General features: G+C 33.6%; 5 protein-coding genes across 8 annotated transcripts; 2 read left to right on the top strand and 3 right to left on the bottom strand.

Annotated features, from left to right (window-relative positions):
* Nucleotides 1-2,470: 2,470 nt before the first annotated feature.
* On the bottom strand, nucleotides 2,471-4,883 carry LOC140173226 (uncharacterized). Its single transcript, XM_072196007.1, has 4 exons — nucleotides 4,800-4,883; nucleotides 3,360-4,703; nucleotides 3,020-3,076; nucleotides 2,471-2,857 (listed from the first exon to the last, which is right to left on the bottom strand). The coding sequence occupies exons 1-4, from the start codon at nucleotides 4,881-4,883 to the stop codon at nucleotides 2,471-2,473; spliced, it is 1,872 nt and encodes a 623-aa protein (XP_072052108.1).
* Nucleotides 4,884-6,093: 1,210 nt separating this feature from the next.
* Nucleotides 6,094-8,933, top strand: LOC112801779 (uncharacterized). The gene is made up of 2 exons (XM_025844705.3): nucleotides 6,094-8,287; nucleotides 8,493-8,933. The coding sequence occupies exon 1, from the start codon at nucleotides 6,153-6,155 to the stop codon at nucleotides 7,953-7,955; it is 1,803 nt and encodes a 600-aa protein (XP_025700490.1). The 5' UTR covers nucleotides 6,094-6,152; the 3' UTR covers nucleotides 7,956-8,287; nucleotides 8,493-8,933.
* Nucleotides 8,934-10,087: 1,154 nt separating this feature from the next.
* On the top strand, nucleotides 10,088-14,560 carry LOC112801777 (uncharacterized). The gene is made up of 2 exons (XM_025844703.3): nucleotides 10,088-13,085; nucleotides 13,413-14,560. Exon 1 carries the CDS (start codon nucleotides 10,282-10,284, stop codon nucleotides 12,079-12,081), a length of 1,800 nt encoding a protein of 599 aa, XP_025700488.1. The 5' UTR covers nucleotides 10,088-10,281; the 3' UTR covers nucleotides 12,082-13,085; nucleotides 13,413-14,560.
* Nucleotides 12,690-14,236, bottom strand: LOC112801778 (putative clathrin assembly protein At1g33340). The gene has a single exon (XM_025844704.3). It carries the CDS (start codon nucleotides 14,234-14,236, stop codon nucleotides 13,067-13,069), a length of 1,170 nt encoding a protein of 389 aa, XP_025700489.1. The 3' UTR covers nucleotides 12,690-13,066.
* A 3,511-nt stretch (nucleotides 14,561-18,071) lies between the features above and the next one.
* On the bottom strand, nucleotides 18,072-21,190 carry LOC112801776 (uncharacterized). 4 transcript variants are annotated; one of them, XR_003202095.3, is made up of 7 exons: nucleotides 20,616-21,164; nucleotides 20,452-20,527; nucleotides 19,810-19,936; nucleotides 19,630-19,700; nucleotides 19,213-19,294; nucleotides 18,989-19,037; nucleotides 18,072-18,532 (listed from the first exon to the last, which is right to left on the bottom strand). XR_003202095.3 is itself a non-coding variant. In XM_025844701.2 (7 exons), the coding sequence occupies exons 1-6, from the start codon at nucleotides 21,015-21,017 to the stop codon at nucleotides 19,017-19,019; spliced, it is 783 nt and encodes a 260-aa protein (XP_025700486.1). In that variant the 5' UTR covers nucleotides 21,018-21,190; the 3' UTR covers nucleotides 18,072-18,532; nucleotides 18,989-19,016. The 4 variants fall into 4 exon arrangements, 2 of the variants coding, with proteins under 2 accessions (XP_025700486.1, XP_025700484.1); XM_025844701.2 differs by having other exon boundaries at nucleotides 19,810-19,940; nucleotides 20,616-21,190; XR_011882222.1 differs by lacking the exon at nucleotides 18,989-19,037.
* Between the last annotated feature and the right edge of the window lie 2,416 nt (nucleotides 21,191-23,606).

Raw genomic sequence — 23,606 nt, 5'->3', positions numbered from 1 at the left:
GCCAAACAAGTTGGGCTTTTGGAAAATCCCAAATACAATGTAATACCGATTCCTGACCTGAGAAACATCGTGGACAGCTATCCGTGTGCGAAATGCCCCTCCTAAAACGAAATGCAGCAGTAGGAAGAGCCTCCCGAAGACATAGCCAGGCCAAAAATTTGTGCTTTTCTGGAACATGTTGACGCCAAAGCCAAAGCCAATTACCCCTATCCTCCCAACTAAACATCTTCTTACTGAGCCACAAATAACCACTATGTGCATCATAAACCTTTGAAGTTGCACCAGTCCAACACCAACCGACCTCTGAACCAGCTTGAACATCTGGGTTGTAAGAGTTAATGTTGCTCTACAGAGACTGATTCAGAGGAGAATATATATTTTCAAGGTTCCACTGTCCAGATGACCAAAAGTCTAAGATCCTGAGATCCGAATCAGAAATGTGAACATAATCCATCTCCTGACACAGTCGCCCCTCTCTTTTCTATTTAGAAAACCAAAAGTTCTGTTCTAAATCCCCAATGCACCAAATAAAACCTTCCTTCAGGATATCCCAAGCTCGACATATACTCTTCCAAACATAAGATCCCCTTTCTCAAGACTGACTAAGACAATCATCTTTAGAAGAATGGTATTTCTCCGTCAACAGTTGAACCCGTAGCTTATCGGGATGGTGAAAAAGTTGCCAAACTAGTTTTCCAAGAAGAGCAATATTGGCACAAAAAGGATCTCTAATTTCTAGACCTCCAAACTTCTTAGGGGTGACCAACATTTTCCAGTTAACTAGATTCAGGCCTCTACCATCAGCTTGACCCTTCCATAGAAAGTTTGACATCATGGATTCTATCTTATTAGTTACCCCTTTAGGGAAGAGAGATACTTGCATGCGATAAGTAGGAATCGCAGTCACTACCGAGTTGAGCAAACAGAGTCTACCTGCCTTATTAAGCAATCTCCCTTTCGAGCTGGCTAGCCTTCCCCGAATATTGTCCAGAACATCATTGAAAGTTGCACGTGTCACCCGAGAGTGATTAAGATTCACCCCTAAATACTTGCCCAAGTTCTTGACGAATCTGATGGAGGAGACTCCAGTGAAAATCTCTTTTATTGTCGCTGAAACATTCCTATAGCATAATGCTTTAGATTTCTCCACATTAACCTTCATCTCAGAGCCTCTGCAAAAATTTTTCAAAGCTACCATTACAGTTTGAACTTGCTGTTTATTAGCTTTACAGAAAAGAAACAAATCATCAGTAAACATCAAATGAGAAATTCTAGGACCCCTCTAGAAACCGCAACCGGCTTCCACAAGCCCTTATCAACTTGCTGATTGATAGAACAAGACAATCTCTCCATACACAACACAAACAGATACGGTGATATAGGATCTCCTTGCCTAAGACCCTTGCTTGGAGTGAAGCTATTTAATCTATCCCCATTCCAGAGGATAGACAGTGAGAAAGCAGTGACACAACGCATAATCAGATTAACTGTCGAAGGAGAAAAGCCAAAACTCACCAGGGTTTGTTTCAGAAATCCCCAATCCACTCTATCGTACGCTTTTTTTAGATCAATCTTAAAGGCCAGGGTGCCTTTCTTTGACTTTGTCTTTTTCATGAAATGGAGAACCTCTTGTGCTACAATGATGTTGTCTGGGGTTCCTCTTCCCGTGATAATACCTCCTTGAAAGGGCCTAATAATCTATTTGAGATGGGGACAAAGTCTATTGACCAGGACCTTTGTTATAACTTTGTAAACCACATTACAGAGACTAATTAGTCAGAAATCCTTCATGGAAACCGGGTTTTGTACCTTCGGAATAAGAACCACAAGAGTTTCCATCATCCTTGGATCCATATCCAAACCAGAGAACGCATGACGAATCATAGTCCAAACATCAAAACCAACAATCTCCCAGTATTCTTTAAAGAATAAAGCTTGAAACCCATCAGGGCCTGGCGCCTTAAAAGAATGTATACTGAAAACGGCCGACTTAACTTCTTCCAAAGTAATTGGCGCTGTGAGGCTACAACAGGCTTCATCATTTAGGGAAGGTAGCGGCACATCACCAAGACAACCTAAGTCTACATCCTCCGACTGGTAGAATAGGCGTTTATAAAAGGATTCAGCTTCCCTTCTAAGGACATCCAGGTCCGTTTCCCATACCCCATCTTGAAGAAAAAGACCATGAATCTTATTATGCTTTCTTCGCACAAGAGTCTGGGCATGAAAGAATTTGGTATTTCTATCCCCAAATTTTACCCCACTGCTCTCTGGATTTTTGAAACCATAGAAGTTCCTCCTGCACAAGCGTGTTATTAAATTCCTCAATCAGTTGTTTTTCTTTTTGCCGCATAGACAAATCTTCTATTACTTCAAGTCGCTTCTAAAGGAAATTAATCTGTCTCTCTAATTTGCATTTCCTAACAAAAATGTTGCCGAACACTTTAGAATTAAACTCCAAAGAGTTCTTCTACACTTCGGAAAGCTTGCCATGCATCTCTTTGTAGCCAGTCTGCCATGACTGATTCACAATATCTCTGTACTCCAGATGAGTTGCCCAAGCCGCAATAAACCGAAAAGGTCTATTCTTTTTCGGTTTGGGACAATATGCACAGCGCACTAGGATAGGAAAATGATCAAACTGAAGCCTATTTAAAATTTCTACGTAAGTCTCTGGAAAGAGAGATAGCCAGCCACTATTGATACAAACCCGGTCAAGTTTTTTTGCCACCTCAACACCATTTTTAACCCTTTTGTACCAAGAAAACCGTCTTCCAATAGTCTTCAAGTTAAACAGATTACTATCCCCTAGAGATGCAGCAAGCCGATCTGCATGACGACTCGAGAAGAGGCAACCCTTAGATTCATGAGAGAATAGTACTCCATTAAAATCACCAAGAACAATCCATAGCCCGTAGAAAGATGAAGACTGAGTAAAAAGATAATCCCATAGCAGAACTCTGGTATTAAATTGAGGACTGCCATAGATACCACTGCACCTCCAAATCACATTATTTACCTGAACCTCAACTATAACACACTGATCGAAAGCATCAACCCATTTACAGTGAACACCCTGCATTGCAGAAAGGAACCAGATACCCCCCTTATGTCCTGACGACTCTACTATACCAATAGGGTGATAACCAAGTCTTTCCAGAACAGTTTCAAGTGTTGAAAAGGACAATGAGTTTCAACCACAATAAAAATTACAGGTTTAAATTTCCTAACCAGCTCTTTGCAATTCACCCGAGCTAACTTATTAGAAGCACCCCTAATATTCCAAGCTATTATATTTAAACTATCCATAATATAAAATATAAAATTATAAAACAAGCAAATAAAAGTGCTTCACCAACCTCAAACCGGGCTTGCCTAGTAGAAGTGACTCCCGTGACCTTCAGGTTTTCCGGATCTCCATGGAATATCTCCTTATTCCCGCCTACTGACGCAATAACAGCCGGCAACGTGCCTTCCTTCTCCAATGGAACCGCCACGGCAACATCCTCCTTCACGGTTGTAGGAAGACATGACAATGCTTCCACCACCGTGCCTCCATTCTTCTCAAGTGGCGAGCTCTGTAGGGAACCCGGCCTTGGTCGTTTCCGGAGAGAGGACCCGCAAGGCACTTGGGTGTGTCGGGTTGAGGAGATCGACGTCTCACCAACACGAGAAGCGCTGTGTCCAGCCTTGACTCGTGACCCGACCCTGGCGCGATAAGAGCTGGATCCATTCGTGTGAGAGAAGTAGATGGTGGGCCTGATTACTCTACCAAAATCAGTTCTATATTGAGTGCCTCTTTGGACCTTGTTAGATTGCTTCTGGCCCAGCTTGGTTTTACCTTTCCTCACAACTTGCTCCCAGCCTGGTTCATCATGCATGCAAGCCTCCTCAACATTATTTCCTTCCAAATTATTAGCCTCTAAATGCTCTTGCAAACTCGGTGTAGGATTCTCGCCAGTAACGCCACCTACCACCTCAGGTTCTACTTCATTTGAATTGTGAATTTTGGTCTCAGGATGTGGCACTGCCTTTGTACCGTCCTGTGGCTTGGTGGCATCGGAATCAGCACTCTTTCCTTTCCTAGAGTCTCTACCCAAGCACTGTGTCATATCGTGACCATAACGTGCACAATAGTTACAAATTAAATTTAAACTTTCATACTCTACTACATGAGTTACGCCTTCCACAATGATATGCTTGATCACTGGCAGTCCTAAATTTATTTGAACACATACTCGGGCATATCGTCCTCTCTCAGCCAACTTAGTGGCTAAGTCCACCTTGATGGGAACTCCTATTGCAGAAGCAATACGCATCATGGCCTGTTCCTGATAGCACCAGATTGGGAGCCCCGAAATCTGAACCCATACAAGTGTAGACCCGAAGGATTTCTCACATGGCCAAAAATCTATATCCCACAGTTTTACAGCAACATAGTGTCCCTCAATCAACCACGGGCCACCAAGCATGACCTTCTCACGATCTTCACCTGCATCGAATTTTACCATGAAGTACCCAAATCCCACATCAAGCAGATCAAAGCCACCTTTGATGCGCCAAACCATCCGAAACTTGTGTGAAAGAGCTGTGTAACTATAATTTTTATCAAGAACCTTTGTCACCAAAGCTTCTCGATAAGGCTCTGCCAAACAAAGCTTGGCTTCTTCAGTTCGCCCTGCTTGCCCACCACTGTCGCTATACTATCCCAGATAGAGATCCTGCAAGTGCAAAGGCTTTCGATTTCTCTGGACCAATGACTTTATCTTTAAAGGAGATTTTTGTAGACTTTGAAAAACCCTCCCGTGAAAAATCCTCCTTGGCACCGAATGCACCCTCACCCACACTCTCCCCCTTATCTCTTCCGACGGCATGGCCGCCATCCTCATTGTGTTTTGCCCTCAAACACTCGTTCCCGCTCTCTCCTTCTCTCATTCTCTCTGAGTACGTACGTACTCTTTCTCTGCTAGGATTTCTTCACAATTATATTTATTATACTGAGAATATTATGCCATAACATACACGTACTCTATATAGAAAAATGTAGGGTTCAGCAACTTTATTAAATTATGGCAAGCATGTAATCAGCAAAAGAAAAGTAAGCAATCTCACACTATTAAAAATATCATTAATGACTACTTAATGACTACAAATCACAAAAATTACTGCCCCTTACCACTTTTCTATATATATCATCATAAGAGGAGTTGTTAAAGTTATTAATAAAAAATTATTATAGAAAATTATGTAAAGTTTATTTTTTAATATAATTATTGTGTATCTATTAAAATAAAATATTTAACATTTTTTAGGAATAATAATCTTAATTTGTGTTCTAATTAAAGATATATATTTGCTAAACTCTATTTTTGTTTTTGTTGCAAATTAAGTGTCATTTTTAATTTCAATAAGCTATTAATTAATTTTTACTTACATTTTCCGTTTTAAAATAAGTATCTCTGTTTAATTTTGCATAAGTATTAAGACAATTATTAGATCATATTGAAAGTTTAAGCAATCAAAACTCAAAAGAGAAAAAACTAAAACTACATAATTTTTTAATGAACCTAAAAAGCAAAGTGATACTAATATGAAACAGGAGGAGGTACGAGCAAGAGCAAGTGAGCAACTAAGCTCACAATTTAGTAATTAAATAAGTTTATCAATTACATGTCCTAATGTCACATGTTAATGTTACCAAATAAAAAATATAAAAATATAAAATTTAAATTTTTAATATATTTATTGCTTATTTTATTAAAGTAAAAAAGTTTAAAATTTTTACTAATAGTTAAATTTAATGTATTTTAAAGCTCTATGTATTTGAACTTAAAAAATTTAATTATAGAACATTTTAAAATTTTTGAATTTTAAAATATTCTATGAAAACACACAATTTTGTTTTTTTGGTAATACACTTTAATGTTATTTGACTTTATATTTTTGAAAGCTGGGCCGAAGCCCAAAGTTGCTCAGTGTAAGATAAATATTGAGATTCCTATGGCTTACGAATATTGGGCCAAACATGACTGGACTCATTGAGCCCAATTCTCGGTCCGAGTTGACAGTTGAAACTGAAACTCAACTCAACTCGCTCTCTGGCTCAGTCCCTTACTCTCACTAGTCGCTCCAGAATCCATAGACATTAGACAATGCTGGGTTTACGAAAAACAAATTCCAAGTCTTGTTTGCTACGCCTTCAAAGGCTTGTTGCACTTTTGAATCCCATAATTTCTTATAATTTGGCTTTTTCTTCTTCAAATTATTGTACCCATGATAGTCGCATAGGTGTTCATAAAACGGTGAACAGAACTCAACTCTTGAATTCTATTAGGAACCTCAAAAACGTTGATTCTGCTTTCAATTTGTTTCGCAAAATGGTTTCAATGAATCCTTTACCATCTGAGAAGGACTTCAACTTGCTGTTTGGTTTCATTGTGAGGATGAAGGATTACACAACTGCAATTTCTTTGATTAAGCACATGTGCTCATTAGGTGTTTGTGTTAATGTCTGTACTCTCAATATTGTTATCAATTGTCTATGCCGTTTGGAGAACACGGCATTTGGTTTCTCTGTGATGGGGATGATGTTCAAAATTGGTTTGGAGCCTACAATGGTGACACTTAACACCATTGTTAATGGACTTTGTGTTGAAGGGAATGTGGATAGTGCTATATGGTTGGTCGAGCACATGGAAAACATTGGTTATCAACCCAATGGTGTCACCTTTGGAGCAATTATTAATGGTTTGTGTAAGATTGGAGACACAAATGCTGCAGTTGAGTGGTTGAAGAAGATGAATGAAAGGGATTGCAAGCCGAATGTTGTTGTTTACAACACAATTTTGGATGGTCTATGCAAGGATAGGTTGCTATCTCATGCTTTGAGATTGTTCTCTGAAATGACCAACAATGGTATTCGGCCTACCGTTATCACTTATAATTGCTTGATTCATGGCTTGTGTAACTTCGGTAGATGGAAAGAGGCTGCTTCTTTACTGAATGAGATGATGCAGGGGGGAATTATGCCAGATGTGCACACTTTTACAATCTTGGTGGATGCTTTCTGCAAGGAGGGCATGATTTTGGGGGCGAAAAGTGTGCTAAGTTTCATGCTGCAGATGGGAGAGGAGCCTAATGTTGTTACCTATAACTCTTTGATTGATGGATATTGTTTGCAAAGTCAAATGGAGGAGGCTATCAAATTATTTGATTTGATGATTCATAAGAACTGCTTGCCAACCATTGTGACTTATAACTCTTTAATCCATGGATGGTGCAAAGTTAAAGACATCGATAAGGCCATGTGTCTCTTAGGAGAAATGGTTAACAAAGGATTACATCCAGGTGTTGTAACTTGGACCACTCTTATAGGTGGGTTTTGCAAAGCAGGTAAACCACTAGCTGCAAAGGAATTGTTTCTTGCAATGAACAAACATGGACAAGTTCCCAATCTCCAGACCTGTGCTGTTATATTGGATGGCCTATTCAATTGTCATTTCCATTCTGAAGCATTTTTGTTGTTTAAGGCAATGGAGCACAGTAATCTGGATCTTGATATTGCAATTTACAATATCATGCTTGACGGATTGTGCAAAGGTGGAAAATTCAATGATGCACAGAAGCTTCTTTCTTGTGTTCTAGCTAAAGGGATGAAAATTGATGCGTATACTTATAACATAATGATTAGAGGTCTATGCAAAGAAGGATTGTTGGATGATGCTGAAGACTTGCTCATGAAAATGGAAGAGAATGGTTGCCCACCTAATAGATGTTCTTATAATGTATTTGTCCAAGGGTTGCTGCAAAGATATGACATTTCAAGGTCAAGAAAATACCTTCAAAGAATGAAAAACAAGGGCTTTCCCTTAGATGCTACCACTGTAGAATTGCTTATCTGCGCCTTCTCAGCTAATAAAGGAGACAATGCATTGCAAGAGTTGCTGCAGAACTGAAGATTGTATTTAATCTCTCTTTTCATTGTTTAATAGGACCAAGGTATTCCTGCTGCCCCAAATGGTTGGAGTCTTCCTTGAACATGTTGTGGGTTCAATATCCGAAAACATTCAAAATCGGATGATTGAAAGTAATGAGTGGAAATTAAAGAGGAAGAGCAAGACTGAATAGTGTGCATCTAAGAAATTCCATCCTGAATTAAGATAAAGGTAGTGGGTTGGTAAATGGTAATGCATCCAAAGAGTTCAGAGAAGCAGGCATGTTTTGCTATGACATTATCAATGGCTACAAGAGGCTGTGTTTCTATAACCTGAAAAATTCCTATATGCAGGTATGTGTCAAAGCACCTAGACTAGAAACATATTCGATTTGCTTAAGAATAATTCAATTTAGGTTGTGATTACAGCTTGGCAGATATCTCATTGTTTTCCTAGGCATCATGAGTATGTATTTAATGTGGAACAGAAGCATTGTGATGCCTAAAATATTGATTGATGTGTTGGTGATAGTACAATGGTGGTTTTCCTTGTTTTCAGATTGCCACAACAGAGCAAGAATCTCCTTTTGCAGAAGGCTGGCTGTGTGCTATAGCATTCAACCATTGTGTTTTTATAGACATAATTTACCGAGCAATATAAACCATATGAACATTGGTTTGAATGGTGAAATTTGACTTCAAATTCCAACATTCTTTTGTCTTATGATCACAGATCACCAGATTAAGAATCTCCCTATACAGAAGGTTGGCTTTGTTCTTGTACGAGCAAAAAATTGACACTGTATATATGTTATATTTAGATTTCATCTGATTCAAGAGTAGAGAGTGAACAAGTGATATTTATCATAGATTCATAGATCATGTTATTCTCAGCAAAATATGTGCAATATTCCAGGTTATGTAAACATGGAATAATTATTTTATTCTAATTCATGCTATTTTATGTCACTTTTAAAATACCCCTCATATTTAAATTAAACTGAATATTTCTAGATATATTTTTATGGGAACTTAATTGGCAAATTTTGTAAACATTCAAACTTAGATTTCACATCTATCTATTCTTTTATCTTTTTATCTTTTATCTTTTATCTTTTATTTCTTTTATTATATATAAAGGGGATACGTGCAATTTAGTGTTAAAATTATTTTCTTAAAATGTTTATTATATAATTCATAAAAAATAATTATTTTTAAGATTTGAACCCAAGATTTTTTAGTTAAATTATAAATTATTTATTATCTCGATTAAAATATAAATTATTTATTATCTCAATTAATTTAATCTTTATTATTTTTATACACAAGTAAAAGTAAAATGTTTTTATTCATCTATTTTTTCATAATATTAATGAATGATAATATATTTAAATTTACATATGCATTTGTTTTTATTTTTAAAATATTTAATTTTAATACACTGATAATGTAAAGGAATTTTACATATACATTCAATTACTTATCGTCATATAAAAAAAGGTTTAATTATTCTTATGGTTCTTATAGTTTTGCGAAATTTTCAATTAAGTCATTATATTTTTTTTTAATTAGATCCTTCTTAGCAATAATTCGCTTAATTTTATAGGAACCCAACTAAAAAAAATTGGTGTAAGGACCCAAATAAAAGAAAAAAAAAGTGTAGAGACCCAGTTAAAAATAAATTGGTGCAAAGATTCAATTAAAAGGAAAAAATTACAAGGACCTAATTAAAAATTTTGCGAAACTATAAAGACCAATAGAATAATTAAACCTAAAAAAATAATCTTTTACCATCATTGTGTAAATGATCATTTAAACAAATGAATGCAATTAAATGACTGAGTATCAAAACTAAATACTATATTTTTAAATCGAGCACTATCAATATATTAAAATTAAATACTATTATCTTTTATTAAACTTTTTATTATCTTGAATGAACAATTAGAAGTTTTGTAATAATAAAAAACAGATATGCAATAATATAATTAAGTTTTTATTATTTATACTTTTTTGCTTAGACCCATAAATATATATTTATGAATATTCTATTTTTTAATTTTTTTCACAATAATAACTTAATTAAATTTGTAATAAAATTATTTCAACTAACTCAAAAGTAACAACTTTTATGTGAAGAAGTACCTATTTTTTTCTATTTTTTTCTAACTGAATCAACTTAATTTGTTGCCAGTACCCACCACACTCTGAATCACTGCGAAGTTCCGAAGAACAAGTGCTTCATCTTTATCTTTATCAATCATAACTTAGTAGCATTTTTAATCCCAAACATTCAGGATTCTCAATGATTTCAATGCTGTCTTGGATTCATTTTCATTTGAGGTGAGATGTTTCGAGGAAGAACATGTGCTTCTCTGCGTTTCTTACGCTATCACCATCTTCAACAGATTCAAGTTGGTATCTTTAACCCTAAACCCTCCTTTCTTCTTCACTCTCATCCATATTGTTCCACCATTGAGATTGAGGCAATGAAACACAAATCATACCGTGTAAGTTGCATTAGGAATCTGAAAAACGTTGATTCTGCTTTGCGTTTCTTTAACAGAATGGTTTCCATGAACTGTTTGCCATGTATGAGCGACTTTACCTTATTGTTTAGCTCTATTGTTAAGATGAAGCATTACACAGTTGCCATTTCTTTAATCAAATACTTGTTCTCCTTAGGAGTCAAATCTGATATCTTTATTCTCAATATTGTTGTCAATTGTTTCTGCCACTTGAACCACACAGCCTTTGGGTTCTCTGTGGTGGGGATGATGTTCAAAATCGGTGTGGAGCCCGATCTGTGCACGTTTAACACCATTGTTAATGGCCTTTGTATTGAAGGCAATGTGGATCATGCTATGTGGTTAGCTGACCACATGGATAACATGGGGTATCAACCCAACAGCCACACTTTTAGACCAATCTTACTTGGATTGTGCAAGAAAGGCAACACGCCTGCTGCTATTGAGATTCTAAGGAAGATGGAAGCAAGAAATTTCATACCACAAGTTTTCGTTTACAACATAGTTTTGGATGCCCTTTGTAAGGATGGGCTAGTAGATGAGGCTTTGAGTCTGTTCTTGGAAATGACGACAAAAGGTATACAACCCGATACTATCACTTACAATTGTTTAATCCAAGGACTTTGTACTTTCAGCAGATGGCAAGAGGCTGCATCTTTTCTGAGTGAGAGGAAGCTAAAGGGCATTATGCCGGATATGCATACTTTTAATATTTTAATGGATGCTCTTTATAAAGAAGGAAAGATTTCAAGTGCTAGAGCTGTACTTGGTCAAATGGTTCGAGTGGGAGAGGAGCCTGATGTTGTCACCTATAACTCAATAATTGCTAGTTATTGTTCCCAAAATCAAATGGAGAAGGCCATGGAAGTATTTGATTTGATGGTTCACAAAGGATGCCAGCTTGACTCTAACACTTACACTTCATTAATACATGGGTGGTGCAAGATCAAAAGCATTAATAAGGCTATTTATCTCTTGAATGAAATGATCAATAAAGGATTAAATCTAGATGTTGTGACTTGGACTGCTCTTATTGATGGATTTTGCAAAGTGGGGAAACCGTTACTTGCTAAAGAATTGTTTCTTACAATGCACGAATTTGGCCAGCATCCTAATCTACAGACATGTGGAACTATATTGGATGGCCTATTTAGATGTCATTTGTTTTCTGATGCAATATCATTATTTAGAGAAATGGAGAACAATTTGGATCTTAATATTGTAATTTACTGTATTGTGCTCGATGGGATGTGCCATGCTGGAAAACTAGATGATGCACGAGAACTCTTCTCTTCTCTGCCAGGAAAAGGCTTAAAACCTAATGACTATGTTTATACAATAATGATCAAAGGTCTATGTAATGAAGGACTTTTGCTTGATGCTGAAGAGTTACTGATGAATATGGAAGAGGTTGGCTGCCTACCAAATTCGTGCACATATAATGTCTTTGTCCAAGGATTACTGCGAAGAAACGATGTTCCGAGGTCAATAAAATATCTTCAGATTATGAGAGACAAAGGTTTTACAGGAGATGCTACCACCACAGAATTGCTTTTAGATTACTTTTCTGCCCACAAAGGAGATAATGCTTTTCAAGAATTTGTGCAGAAAATTGTTTGAATATAACCTCCTGTTTCATTCTTTGAATTGATGGTTTGATGTTTTAGCTGTTGTGTGGCATATATTCTATATTACTCGGTTGTCGAATTTTGAGGCTTTAGATTGGGATAATTTTGTCTCAACTTGCTGAAGCCTATGAAATTGATCCTTCCATGCTGTTCTTTGTTTTCAAATTTCCCACAGCAGAGCGAGAATCTCCTACTTGAGAAGGTTATGCTTTGTGTTATTCCAGTCATCTAGTTCCTTTTAAGTTTTATTCATGTGGATTTTTACTGAGCAAGGTAAAACATAGGATATCATGGTTTGTGACCATTGAATTGGAATTGTTTCTTGATTGCTGTTATGTGTTTTATAGTGGACACAGTGGAGCAAGAGCCACCCTTTTGGAGAAGGTTGGCCTATTCTTCATATACCAACCAAAGCTCAATAGTCAATACTAAATACCCCCTTTTTATTTATTTTTTTAAATAAAACCATGTACCAAAGATCTTGTTATCAAGAAAATTTGTACAATAAAATAATTCTTATACTACAATCAGAATTAGTCTTTTGGAAAGTTCAAATAATCCAATATATATGGTTTCACCAAATTTTGAAACAATAACAAATACCAATCAATAATAACATTTCCGTCTATGTATGTTGAATGACCAAAAGCTTTGTATACAATAATGAATTAAAACTATGAACATAACCTTATATATAACTGAAAATAACCTATTCTATTGTTGTGCACTTTTATAACATTTGTGTCCTATATTTTCCACAGCAACATTGTTTTTTTCCCCTAAAAAAAATTACATTCTTCTTTACCAAATTACTCTCCAATTAATAATATATTTGGCACACCACAGTGAAAGGGATTCACAGCATTATTAGTTTACCAAAACTATTGAAGAAACTCACCCAAACCTATATAGTTGATTTCAGGTTCAAACTTTGGAGAACATTCTTGTATCAGCAATAGGTGAAAATGGATTCAGCACTACACTTGTGATTCATTGGTAGGTTCATCTTCAAATAGCACCCATACCTTGCTTATTTTAGTCTCTAGTGTCCATGAAAAATGAGTAGTAGGTGGTGACAAATTTATCTCAATTTTCTCTTCCTTCTTTTCCCTTTCTGGTGATGATCCTTTGAATTGGTTTGAAATCTGAGGTGGGTTTGAGATTCCCATTCTTCTTGATAAAGAGACATGTGACTGTGAAGCAAAAGGTTGAACTTTTGGACTACCATATTGATCCAATGCAATTATATGATCCATGCTGATTAATTGGACAAACGGATAATCCAAACTTTTGTTTCTAACAATTTTCTTGCAACTTGCATAGAGATCATGGAGCCTTTGGCTCTGCAATGAAGCTTTCTTCAGAATCTCACATGCCAGTCCTCTTGCCGATGGTGTTAGATCAAAGAGCATGTTGACAAGTGCTGCGATCCCCTCAGAGAATGTCACATAAACTTGGAAGCTTTCCCTCAAGGTGTTGCTCATGGCAACTTGAGCAACAAGGCTATGATCTGACCCCAACATATCATTTGATGAGAATTCCAAAACCTTATCAATGAGAACTTGGCATTTTGGCAATGTTCTGAATACCATGTCAATGGATTTCTCATCATAGCTCCTAAACTCTAACCCTTTTGAAACAATTGCTGGTTCAAGCTTCCCCGCTTGGTTGATTAGCCAACTCATCCTTTCTTCAATGTAAGAAGCATATTTTTGTAGGAATCCAAGTGAACGATCATAACCATTCTTTGTGAAACATGGCCTTGTACTGATTTGTAAATGGCCAGAAACATGTGCCTTGCATAATTCCTTTTCAAATGACCTGTTTCCGCCTCGGAGGAGGCGGTGGATCAGGACAAGGGTCTTGAGGGCAACAAGGCTGTCCTTAGTTTTGGCAAGGCGGCAAGAGATCCTCTCGGCAAGAAAGGGGATGGAATTCGGAGAGTTTGAGACAAGGAAGAGGATCTCATGCATGTATTTGTCATCAATGGTGCCATTGTCATGACCGGTGGCACGCAGAACTGCTATATTTATGCTTGTAAAGCCATTATATTGGTGATGGTTCATCAAGGCCTTACCAATAGATGCATGATCTTTCATAGAGCCAATAGCCAATTTGAGCTTGCCTTGTATATCTACAACACCCATATTCTTCTTAGCTTCTCGTTGAATCAAAAAAGAATGAAGAACTTCAATTATGATTAGAAGAAGCTAAGACTAATATGGAATAATTTGGTGTGTGTAGAGAACTAGAGGTAAGAAGTTGAAAGAGTATAAACATATAAAGGTGAGTAGGGAGAAGAGTGAGAAAAATAAAAGTGAGGTCCTTAAAATATTGGGGTGTAATTACAAATCATAGAATCAAATCTTTCATTTTTTTATATACTGAGAATTGTAATGTGGACAAGAACATTCATCATGTAGAATAGTAAATTGGATTTATATATATATTCTTGTGATGGATTAGCAGTCTACGCACCCAACAGCACTGCAATATGTCCTATAGGGGAAAAAAAGGCAATAACCTACATGCAAAGTCAACGAGTACATAATCAACAAGCTTCCTTTTCTTTTGGTCCTTTTAAAGTGACTGAATTGCAAGATCAATGAAAATGCAAAAGATTTTGTTTTGTATAGTAAGCCTCTTGTTTTAGCCATGATCTAACTACTAGAATGAATGGAGGAGAATGATGTAATTTTAACTAGTATTCATTTTAGACTTATCTTCTTAAATTTTTAAAGAATAAACCACATTCCATCATATGGTAATAAAGTAATTAGTCTTGTGACTTTGGTTTGATATAAAAATACTTTTCTACCTCTTATCTGCATATATTCTTATTTAACAAATTTACCACAAAAAAGGGTCACAGAAATATTTTCTATTAGGAAGATAACATACAACACAATTTACCTGGGGGCTAGGATTTAATTTTCATTTTTATCTTTGATGTCATGCACATGAGAATATTTGTTTTTGTTTTTCGGTTTTTCTTTTCCTCTTAAAGTCTTATTGTTCCTTTTCTAGCTATTGCCTAACTTTCCTATTAAAGGTTATTTTATCTTACACCAGCTTTACCTCACTCTAGTTTTAGGAACTTTCTGTTTCCTACTAGAATTGAAGTAGCAATTATTTAGATAAGCTTGAAGTAAACCAAAGGTCAAAAAGCACTAAGGGATTATCAAATTAAAGGATAGTCATCAAGGTTACCATTTATTAAAGGTGTAATTGATTGATACACATCAATATCATAACCAACATGGAATAATAAAGTTTGCCTTAGAAGGCTTTTCAAGGTTAATTAAGACTTTTTATGTCATTCTAAGAGAGTCAACGGTGGGAGGAAAAAAAAGTGGAAGGTGAGAAAGAACCTCATTCCACAAGCATATGATTCTTTGTAGCATCTAACTCTCTTGCCATTCACAAAAATACAAAATAATTTGACTTTGGCAAATCTTTCTTCTCCTCCACAGGTTCTATATATATATAAACTTTGATTTTGGTGGGGAAGTTGAAGCCCCACCCACTGCCACAGAGATTCAAAGACAAAAAAGTGTTGTATGTTGTTGCTATATTCTATTCTACCAATAATAAACCAAGATGTTTCTACACCAAGGTAATGCATATAGAAAATAGATTTTTTTACATAAATTCTTGTATTTCATGTTCACATCCACTTCATTATTTTTAGATTTTAGTATGACTTATATTTTAATACATATGCTTTTTTTTAATATTGGATTGCAATAAGCGTCTATAAATCTTTTTTTTTTAATTCATAGAATAAGAAAAAAGTTGCCTTATACCATTTATATTTGAACACGTCATTTTTGTACATTATGATTTATTCATGCATTTGCTACATGTGTAATACAATAATTCGTGTTAGATTATAAAAAGTTGATGGAATAACTTTTCTTATAGTATGTAAGCATCTAGGATTTTTCACTGTTTGTTATGTTGGGTGGGGGGGATTATAAACAAAATAACAACTTTTTTTTAGATTATAAAAAATTGATGACTTTTTTATAGTTCCCTGTTGATGAATCCTGTTGGTTGAAGATGACAAATGAAAATAAAGCACTACCAAATTAAAAGTAAGGTTGTAAAGGAGTAGTCTAAACTCTAAACTCTAAACTGGGCATAAAAAGGTAACTTTTTAGTGCAAGAGAACTATAGTTTTTGTTGCAACCTTGCACAAAGTTTTTGTTGCAACCTTGCACAAAGAATATGCCTTGTTATGGTAGTAACAAAAGGGGGAAAACAAGGTAGTATAAAGATATACAAAATTAGAATAGCAAAAGGGGAAAAAAAAAGCATAGTTTACTCGAAAGAATTTAAATTGAAACTATTTCTTAATTACTTTCCCTTAGGTATCAAACAATTTAAAAATTTATAATTAAGTCCTTATATAAGATAAAAATTTATAATTAGATCTTTATTAATGGGTAGTTGTACAGTGACTTTAAGAAACCATCGACTTGCACTCTACAAGAATATTAGTTTTAGCTATTAAAGATTGTTGCAATAGGCTAAGTAATTGGAATATCGTTCAAGAAGCGAATGCTTGTGTAGATAGATTGGCATGAGAAAGACATGAGTTTTAGTTGGGATGTCATTTTTTTTTTTCTGTTCTCTCTATGTATTTCTTTAAGTTTTCATGCAGACTTCGTTGGAACTGTTTTCTCTAGAATAATATTTGTCTAGTTTTCTTTCTTTTTAGGCTTTATGCCCCAATATGTATAAAAAAAAATTATTATTTTTCATAAAAAAATATAATAATTTTAAAATATGTTATAACAATATCCTACATCAGACACAAAAAAGAATGTTATTAGTAGAAAAGAAATTAAAGCATCCAGTCATATGTGATGTATATGCTGTTGGCGGCTGGGAATATCCTTGGTATTCTGAAGGATGCCTAATCTAAAACAGCACTCACTATAATTGTTTTATTGTGGCATCAATTTCAAAGCTGACTATGGTTATTAGGTACTAATTCTAATGGACAAAGCTAAATAGCAAAGATTTTTCACAATGACTCCAACACAGTTCCATTATCTAATGGTCCATGTTACAATTTGCATACTTTCTTTGTGTATCTCTCTTTGACAAAGTCAAGTCAAGAAAGGAAGAATCTTCATGACCATTAACAGAGGAATTGAAAAGAAAGGATTTTCAGCCATTCAGGATTTCTGTACTCTACATGACTCTTAACATTTTTTTTTCTTTTTAAGAAAAAAAAATATATCAGGGCTTAAACCAGAAGAAGAGGTCAGTCATCAGCCACTGTTTCTGGAATTTATAAACCACATGGTGGGAATTTGACCCCTGAGAAAGGTAAAAGATGCTAATTTATGGATAATAAAATAGTGAAGAGATCAAGAGAATCACACATAGAATAAAAAAGTTAAGAAAATTGTCAAATTATGTTAGATAGTTACATGTACTTAATTTAACAAGAGTTTAGATGACAAAACTGAATTTCTACTAATTGATGTCACAAAATTATTTCATGATATCAACATCCATATCATTTTCTAGAATATAAATCCTTAACTAAAAGGCCAAAATAAATAATTAAATGAGGTTTATTTCCGATGAGCTTTAATTCCATATTTGCAACAGTTACACCCTTGTTCTTTTAGAAGTTCCAAAAACCAAAAAGCTAAAAGCATTTTAATCATTTTAAAAACAAAACATTATGATTGTCAAAACATAAAAAAAAAGTGGTTTAAGATATAAGTGGAGTTCATGACTTCATAAACAGCAAGCACCATAGTAAAATTGGAAGACATAAATCTAGATGAGCATGGATTGTGTTTCATATCCAATGAATTGGTGCTGTATAATCATCCTATGAGTGGATTCCATTGAGTGAAGAACTATGATTATAATCATTAGTTACAAGAATAATTTGATTATTCTGATAATCATGCACTAGAAACAAATAAAAAAATAAAAAAGCAGTAAGCACATACCTTCCAGAAAAATCAAGAAATGAATAGTTAAAAATTATAATCATTGTCTATAAAATCTACAAAGATCTGCATCTTGTATATCAGGTTGCCAACTTGATGTTCACTAGAAACAACTAAAATTAAAATAATCAAATACAACCAGGAAAAAAAAAACTAAAAAAAGGGGGAAAAAAATTACAAAAGTAGCTGTCAATGTTTTAACAAGGTGTACACAGGAATGCATCATGTATTTGAGGTTGCTGTCTTGATGCTGCTTCAGGCTTCACCTTCAACATATCATACAAAACCAGTTTCATTCAACTCTACACACGGAGTCTGGTGAATAAGGTCTTAATTACAAGCAGAAATTCTGATTCCGCATTCATTTGTAACCTTGATTCTTCACTGGAGAAAAATACCTTGTTATGGGCTCAAAGAATTTCCTTCTGTAGATATATGTATCCATGACACAAACTGAGACATCTGAAAGAAAAATATAGTAAAAATTAAGGAATATATCATAACTAATTTCAATAAAACTACGAATACTATATGTTCTTCAAATTTGGTTTTCATTTGTGGTGGAAATTAAAGAGTAAAGTTCATAAACTGTCCTTTCTTCTGCACCAAGTTTACCAACCAAATTGTTGTAGAAATTAAGTAGTTTGTTTTCTATAAATTCTTGTAGTGAATGATGGGTCGAACTGTTGATCTTCATAACTGTAGTTAAATTTCAGAATAAACTCCTATTGACAATGTCCCATTTTTCTTGTGTCAAGTACCACTTAAAATAACAATGTATAACAACTTATTTTCCATTATTTAACCAAATTCCATGCATATTGGAGGTTTTCTCTATTCAACTGCATATATATACCCAAAATGTTGACTCAAATTGGTGGGTTGTATACTATGAGCAGCAGATAGAATAAATTGTACCTGCATATGGAGTGAAAATTCAGAGATTCTACTTGAGAGGCTTCATACCCTGCTCAAGCACCAAAAAGCAGACTCCAAATTACTATTTGTTAGATAAAACATGAATAAAACATGTCTTATCTGTTCATTCTGTTTCTTTTTATGCTATTAACTAATTATACAAAACTTGAAGTGATGGATAAAATACAACTATTCTATTCCAGAGAAAACATAAAAAAGCATACCTTTGATGCCCGCAGTTCATTTACTTCCATTCTAAGTGAATCATCTGATAGAATTAACCGAGACAGTGCCCCAGTACTTAACCTGCAATATGTTTAATAAAAGCCAAAACAATTATAAACTTTTCACATAAATATAAAAGGTAAGTCAGTAGTTACAATAACAATATAGATATTGTCTAATAAATAAATAAATGATATCGGTTATCACAACAGTCCAGCTTAAACGAGAAATTGCTTCATGAGATGAGTGAAACTAGCCTATATTTCCTTCATTAGTTTCATATCAAATTTCAATTAGATTTGTGGGTATTCTATACATCCATCAGCTGGTAAAATATTCCATATCTCATTTGATGAAGTTTCACATGCTCAGAACATGGGAAAACAAAAATCTGACAGAAAATATGAGCGAAGTACCCAAGATATTTTGCAGCATCTGAGACGGAACCCTCAACTGCAAAAATGAGATCCAATAGAGCTTGCATTCCCTGTTGGAAAGGACACAATCAGTTTTTAAATTCTGTAAAATGCCTGGAGATAATGAAGAACAGAATGAAAAGCAAAAGACATTGGCACAAGGAGCAGAGATAAACATACCAGCAAAAACTTGGGGTTATTGGGTCCAATTTGTGGACCACAATCTGAACCTCTAATGGATGACTTGGGAGGAAGTATCTGAAGAAGCTCCCTTGGTGGCGAATAAGCTTCAAGATCCACTGTCTTCCTAACTAGCCCAACAAAAGAAATGCTATCTTATCTATCAGGAGAAAAAAAAATCTGTGTACATTGCTTGCTATTAGTTAATATATATTTTCAATCTCATCTAAGAATGTAATGGAGAAAAAAAAAAAAAAAAACCTTCTCTAGAGTCCTAGATCAACTTTGTGAAATTAAATATATTTATCCACTACTTGCTAGTTTATTTACGAAGCTAGTTATCCAGTGCTGATTCTTTTAAGTTGTACTATTAAGCTTGAGGCCAGTTAGGGTTCAATTTTCTTTAAAGAAAAAATGCTCTTGTTTTCACTGTGAAGAACAGATGCTTCCTTGAGTTGCCGTATCCACGTGTATCCATGTGTCAGACACATTTCGATCACCAACACTCCAAACACACACATACAGAGACTCCCTTGGTAAATTCAATCAATTTCATATATTTATCTAAACATGTTTTCCTACCCAATGAAACAAGCAATCAAATTCCAGAGCTTGGAACAGCAAATAAATAATAGAGCTTACGTTTGAGAGCAATACGAGCACGAAGGCGTTTCAAAGCGGAAGCGCGATTCTTGTGCTGAGAGCGATCCTCGGAAGCCTATGCAAAACAAGAACAACACCGAAATTGAGGAATAAACCAAGCAAGACGAGATTTTGAGAAGGGGCAAAAGGGTAAAATGACATACCTGAGCGACGATGCCGGTAGGGAGGTGCTTAAGGCGGACGGCGGTGTCGCGTTTGTTGCGGTGCTGGCCGCCGGGGCCGGAGGTCCTGAAAGTTCCCATTTCGCACTGGCGCATGAGCTCGTCGTCAGTGAGCTCAAGGTAGCGTTTGGAAACATCTTCGGTGGTGGCATCAACGGTGGTGGAGCACCACAGTCGGTTGTTGATTCTGTTTCTAGTTGCTGTTGTTAACGGTGGTAGCAGTGATTTTGATTGAGAAAATGGAAGAGAATAAGGTGTTGTTGTTAACGGCGGTAACAGTGATTGTGATTGAGAAAATGGAAGAGAATAAGAGTGTGAAGCGAAGATTCTAAGAGGAAGAAGGAAAATTGGTTTGCATATGAATAATAACATTCTGTGAGCCATTCATATTAAGAAGAAGAAGAAGGAGCATTGGTTTCGCTTTATCATTTATATATATATATATATGGGGTTACCAACTACCAATGTTTAACTCTTGAACTTGGGCTATGTTTATTTGATGAGAAAATGAAAGGAAAAAAAAAGAGAGAAAAGAAAAGAGGAAGAAAAAATTGATTAGTTTTTATTGTTTGGTTGTAAAGAGAAATTAGAGAGAAAAGAAAAGAAATAGAAAATTTATTTTTTTAATGTAAAAAAAAAAGGAAAAATTTATTTTTTTTATTATTTTTAATATTATCTTTTTATTTTTTTAATATATTTTATAATACAAGAATAAAATTATTTTTTTATAACATTTCTTTTTTTTTATTTTTTTTATTCAAACACATCTAAAGAAATAAAAATCTATTCAATTTTTTTTTTTTTTTTCTATTTTTTTTATTTTTTTCTTTTCAATTAAACATAACCTTAAATATTCTTTGTCAGTAGCTCCCATGCTTAAGCAAGTATTAAAAATTGGTTTTGTGCATGTGACCTATTGAATAGCGGCAAATTTGTAAATGAAAAAGAAAATCGGTCGAAAGTTAGGTGCAATCGACTTCACGTAAAGTTAATAACGCATAGCCGTTAAATGATTTGATTGATTTAACTAAATTTTTATCTAACGGTTCTCAACTAAAAATCAAACCATAACCTACTTAATAATTTGTTTATTGTATTAAGAATAAAGTGCCAATTAAATTTTTAAAGATGTTGACTTAGACAGTAAACATATATATCTTTCTATAGATAATGTCAGACCAGATGGAATCTATCTATTCTATTATATAAAAATCGGATGTCTGCACTTAATGATGGAGTTGACGTGGCAAGTTCTGGAGAGTGTTTCCCAATTTAATTATTTTAACTCATTCAATACAATTTATTACCATGACTTAATTATATTAGCTAATTAATTTGATTAGATATTTAAATATTAATATAATTTATTATAATATATATTACTTAATTAAATTTATTACATTAATTGTAATTTGTTATATTAGTTAATTAATTTATTCATTTATAAAATCTGAAATAAAATAAATAATTTATTGTTTATTCTAATTGAATTTATTAAATTTAATTATACATTATATACGAATCAATAATAAATTGTAAATCACTTTATATTATATATGTATTAACAAAATATTATATACGTCTTAATGTGTTAATTAAATATTATATACGCACAGAAAAATAAATACAAAGATGATTTATATAATATTAATAATATTATATTAGCACAGTGTTTTTATTTTTGTTTTGATATCATATAGTATTGATCATGATAATATTATTATATAGTATTATATAAACTTTCTAATATTAGTATAGAAAATTAGAAAATCATTCCTTATGACAATCATTCTTAGTGGAATAGTGTGTCTCTTATATAGTATTGATAATTGTTGCTTAATTTAAAGTAATTGTATATTGGTATCTTAAATTTATTTTCAATAATGACCTAAATAGATAAATCTAATTGAATTGAATGATTATATAAAATATTTTATATTATTAATATACTAAAATTAAATTCATTTTTTGGTACCGAATTTTATAGGTAAATTTTATACAAAATTAAATTATTTTTTTATTTGTTTTATTTATGTTACTTTATTTAATTTTAAGTAGCGTCATATTTACAATTACCGCCAGTATGATATTTTATAAAATATGAAAATCAATTTTTTTATAATTTAAATATCAATATTTGAATAGAAGAACTTAACAGACGAGAGAGAAAGAGAAATTTACCTAGAGAAAAAAAAAACTCGCATGAGAATGGTGGTGACGGGCTCAACAACAACGGTAACGGGATGAGTAGCGATGATGACATAAGCTGTGAAAAGTGACGGACCCAGAAAAATTTAGTAATGGAGACAAAAATATAATAAAATTTAGGTATAGATATTTTTTTTTTGCTTCCCACGATATTCAAAAGTTAAGGACTAATCCGTCATGAATTTGAATTCCATTTAAGAATCTACAATTGGCCGACAACGAGTTGCTATACATACGAGACAGAATTCGAACTCTCAATACTTATTTAAGCTGACGACTAAATCGATCACTTGATCAATCTAAATTGGTTTAGATATATTCAAAATTTAAAATTAGAACTATCTAATACATATTGATAAGAACTAAAAATATACACACGATCATTATTATAATATTTAAAATAATAAAAATATAATTTCATACGCATAATATAATATTTAAAATAAAAAAAAATATTTATAAGGACCTTTTTTATTTTTAACATGATTAAATATTATTTTTTTATATATATTTTTAAACAATTATTTTACTTATTTGTCAAATCTATTTATTATAATTTTTATAGTATAAATAAATTTTTTAACAAAAATAATTACAGTATATTAATACATAGATAATATATTTTTATATCTTAAACAATTTTTAAAAAATTACTAATAATTTAAGTTATATTTAATTAGAAACTAAGTTTTAATTTAATTATTAATTAATTAACTAATATAATATAATTAATTATCACTAATTTTTGAGTGTATTTATTTATTT

The sequence above is a fragment of the Arachis hypogaea genome, chromosome 5, assembly GCF_003086295.3.
Source record: "Arachis hypogaea cultivar Tifrunner chromosome 5, arahy.Tifrunner.gnm2.J5K5, whole genome shotgun sequence".
NCBI lineage: Eukaryota > Viridiplantae > Streptophyta > Magnoliopsida > Fabales > Fabaceae > Arachis > Arachis hypogaea.
The sequence above is the reverse complement of the archived record's forward strand: the minus strand, read 5'-3'. Positions and strand labels throughout refer to the sequence as shown.

Excerpts from the sequence above, each read along its gene's own strand:
- LOC140173226 (XM_072196007.1), bottom strand. The coding sequence starts at position 4,883 with ATGGCGGCCATGCCGTCGGAAGAGATAAGGGGGAGAGTGTGGGTGAGG. Across the intron at positions 3,077-3,359 it reads CTAGGCAAGCCCGGTTTGAG|GGTGTTCACTGTAAATGGGT; the intron begins GTTGGTGAAGCA and ends TCTGCAATGCAG. Across the intron at positions 2,858-3,019 it reads GTGTTATAGTTGAGGTTCAG|GGTTGCCTCTTCTCGAGTCG; the intron begins GTAAATAATGTG and ends CATGAATCTAAG.
- LOC112801779 (XM_025844705.3), top strand. The coding sequence starts at position 6,153 with ATGCTGGGTTTACGAAAAACAAATTCCAAGTCTTGTTTGCTACGCCTT.
- LOC112801777 (XM_025844703.3), top strand. The coding sequence starts at position 10,282 with ATGTTTCGAGGAAGAACATGTGCTTCTCTGCGTTTCTTACGCTATCAC.
- LOC112801778 (XM_025844704.3), bottom strand. The coding sequence starts at position 14,236 with ATGGGTGTTGTAGATATACAAGGCAAGCTCAAATTGGCTATTGGCTCT.
- LOC112801776 (XM_025844699.3), bottom strand. The coding sequence starts at position 21,017 with ATGGCTCACAGAATGTTATTATTCATATGCAAACCAATTTTCCTTCTT. Across the intron at positions 20,528-20,615 it reads CTACCGGCATCGTCGCTCAG|GCTTCCGAGGATCGCTCTCA; the intron begins GTATGTCATTTT and ends TGTTTTGCATAG. Across the intron at positions 19,295-19,629 it reads GATGCTGCAAAATATCTTGG|GTTAAGTACTGGGGCACTGT; the intron begins GTACTTCGCTCA and ends AACATATTGCAG.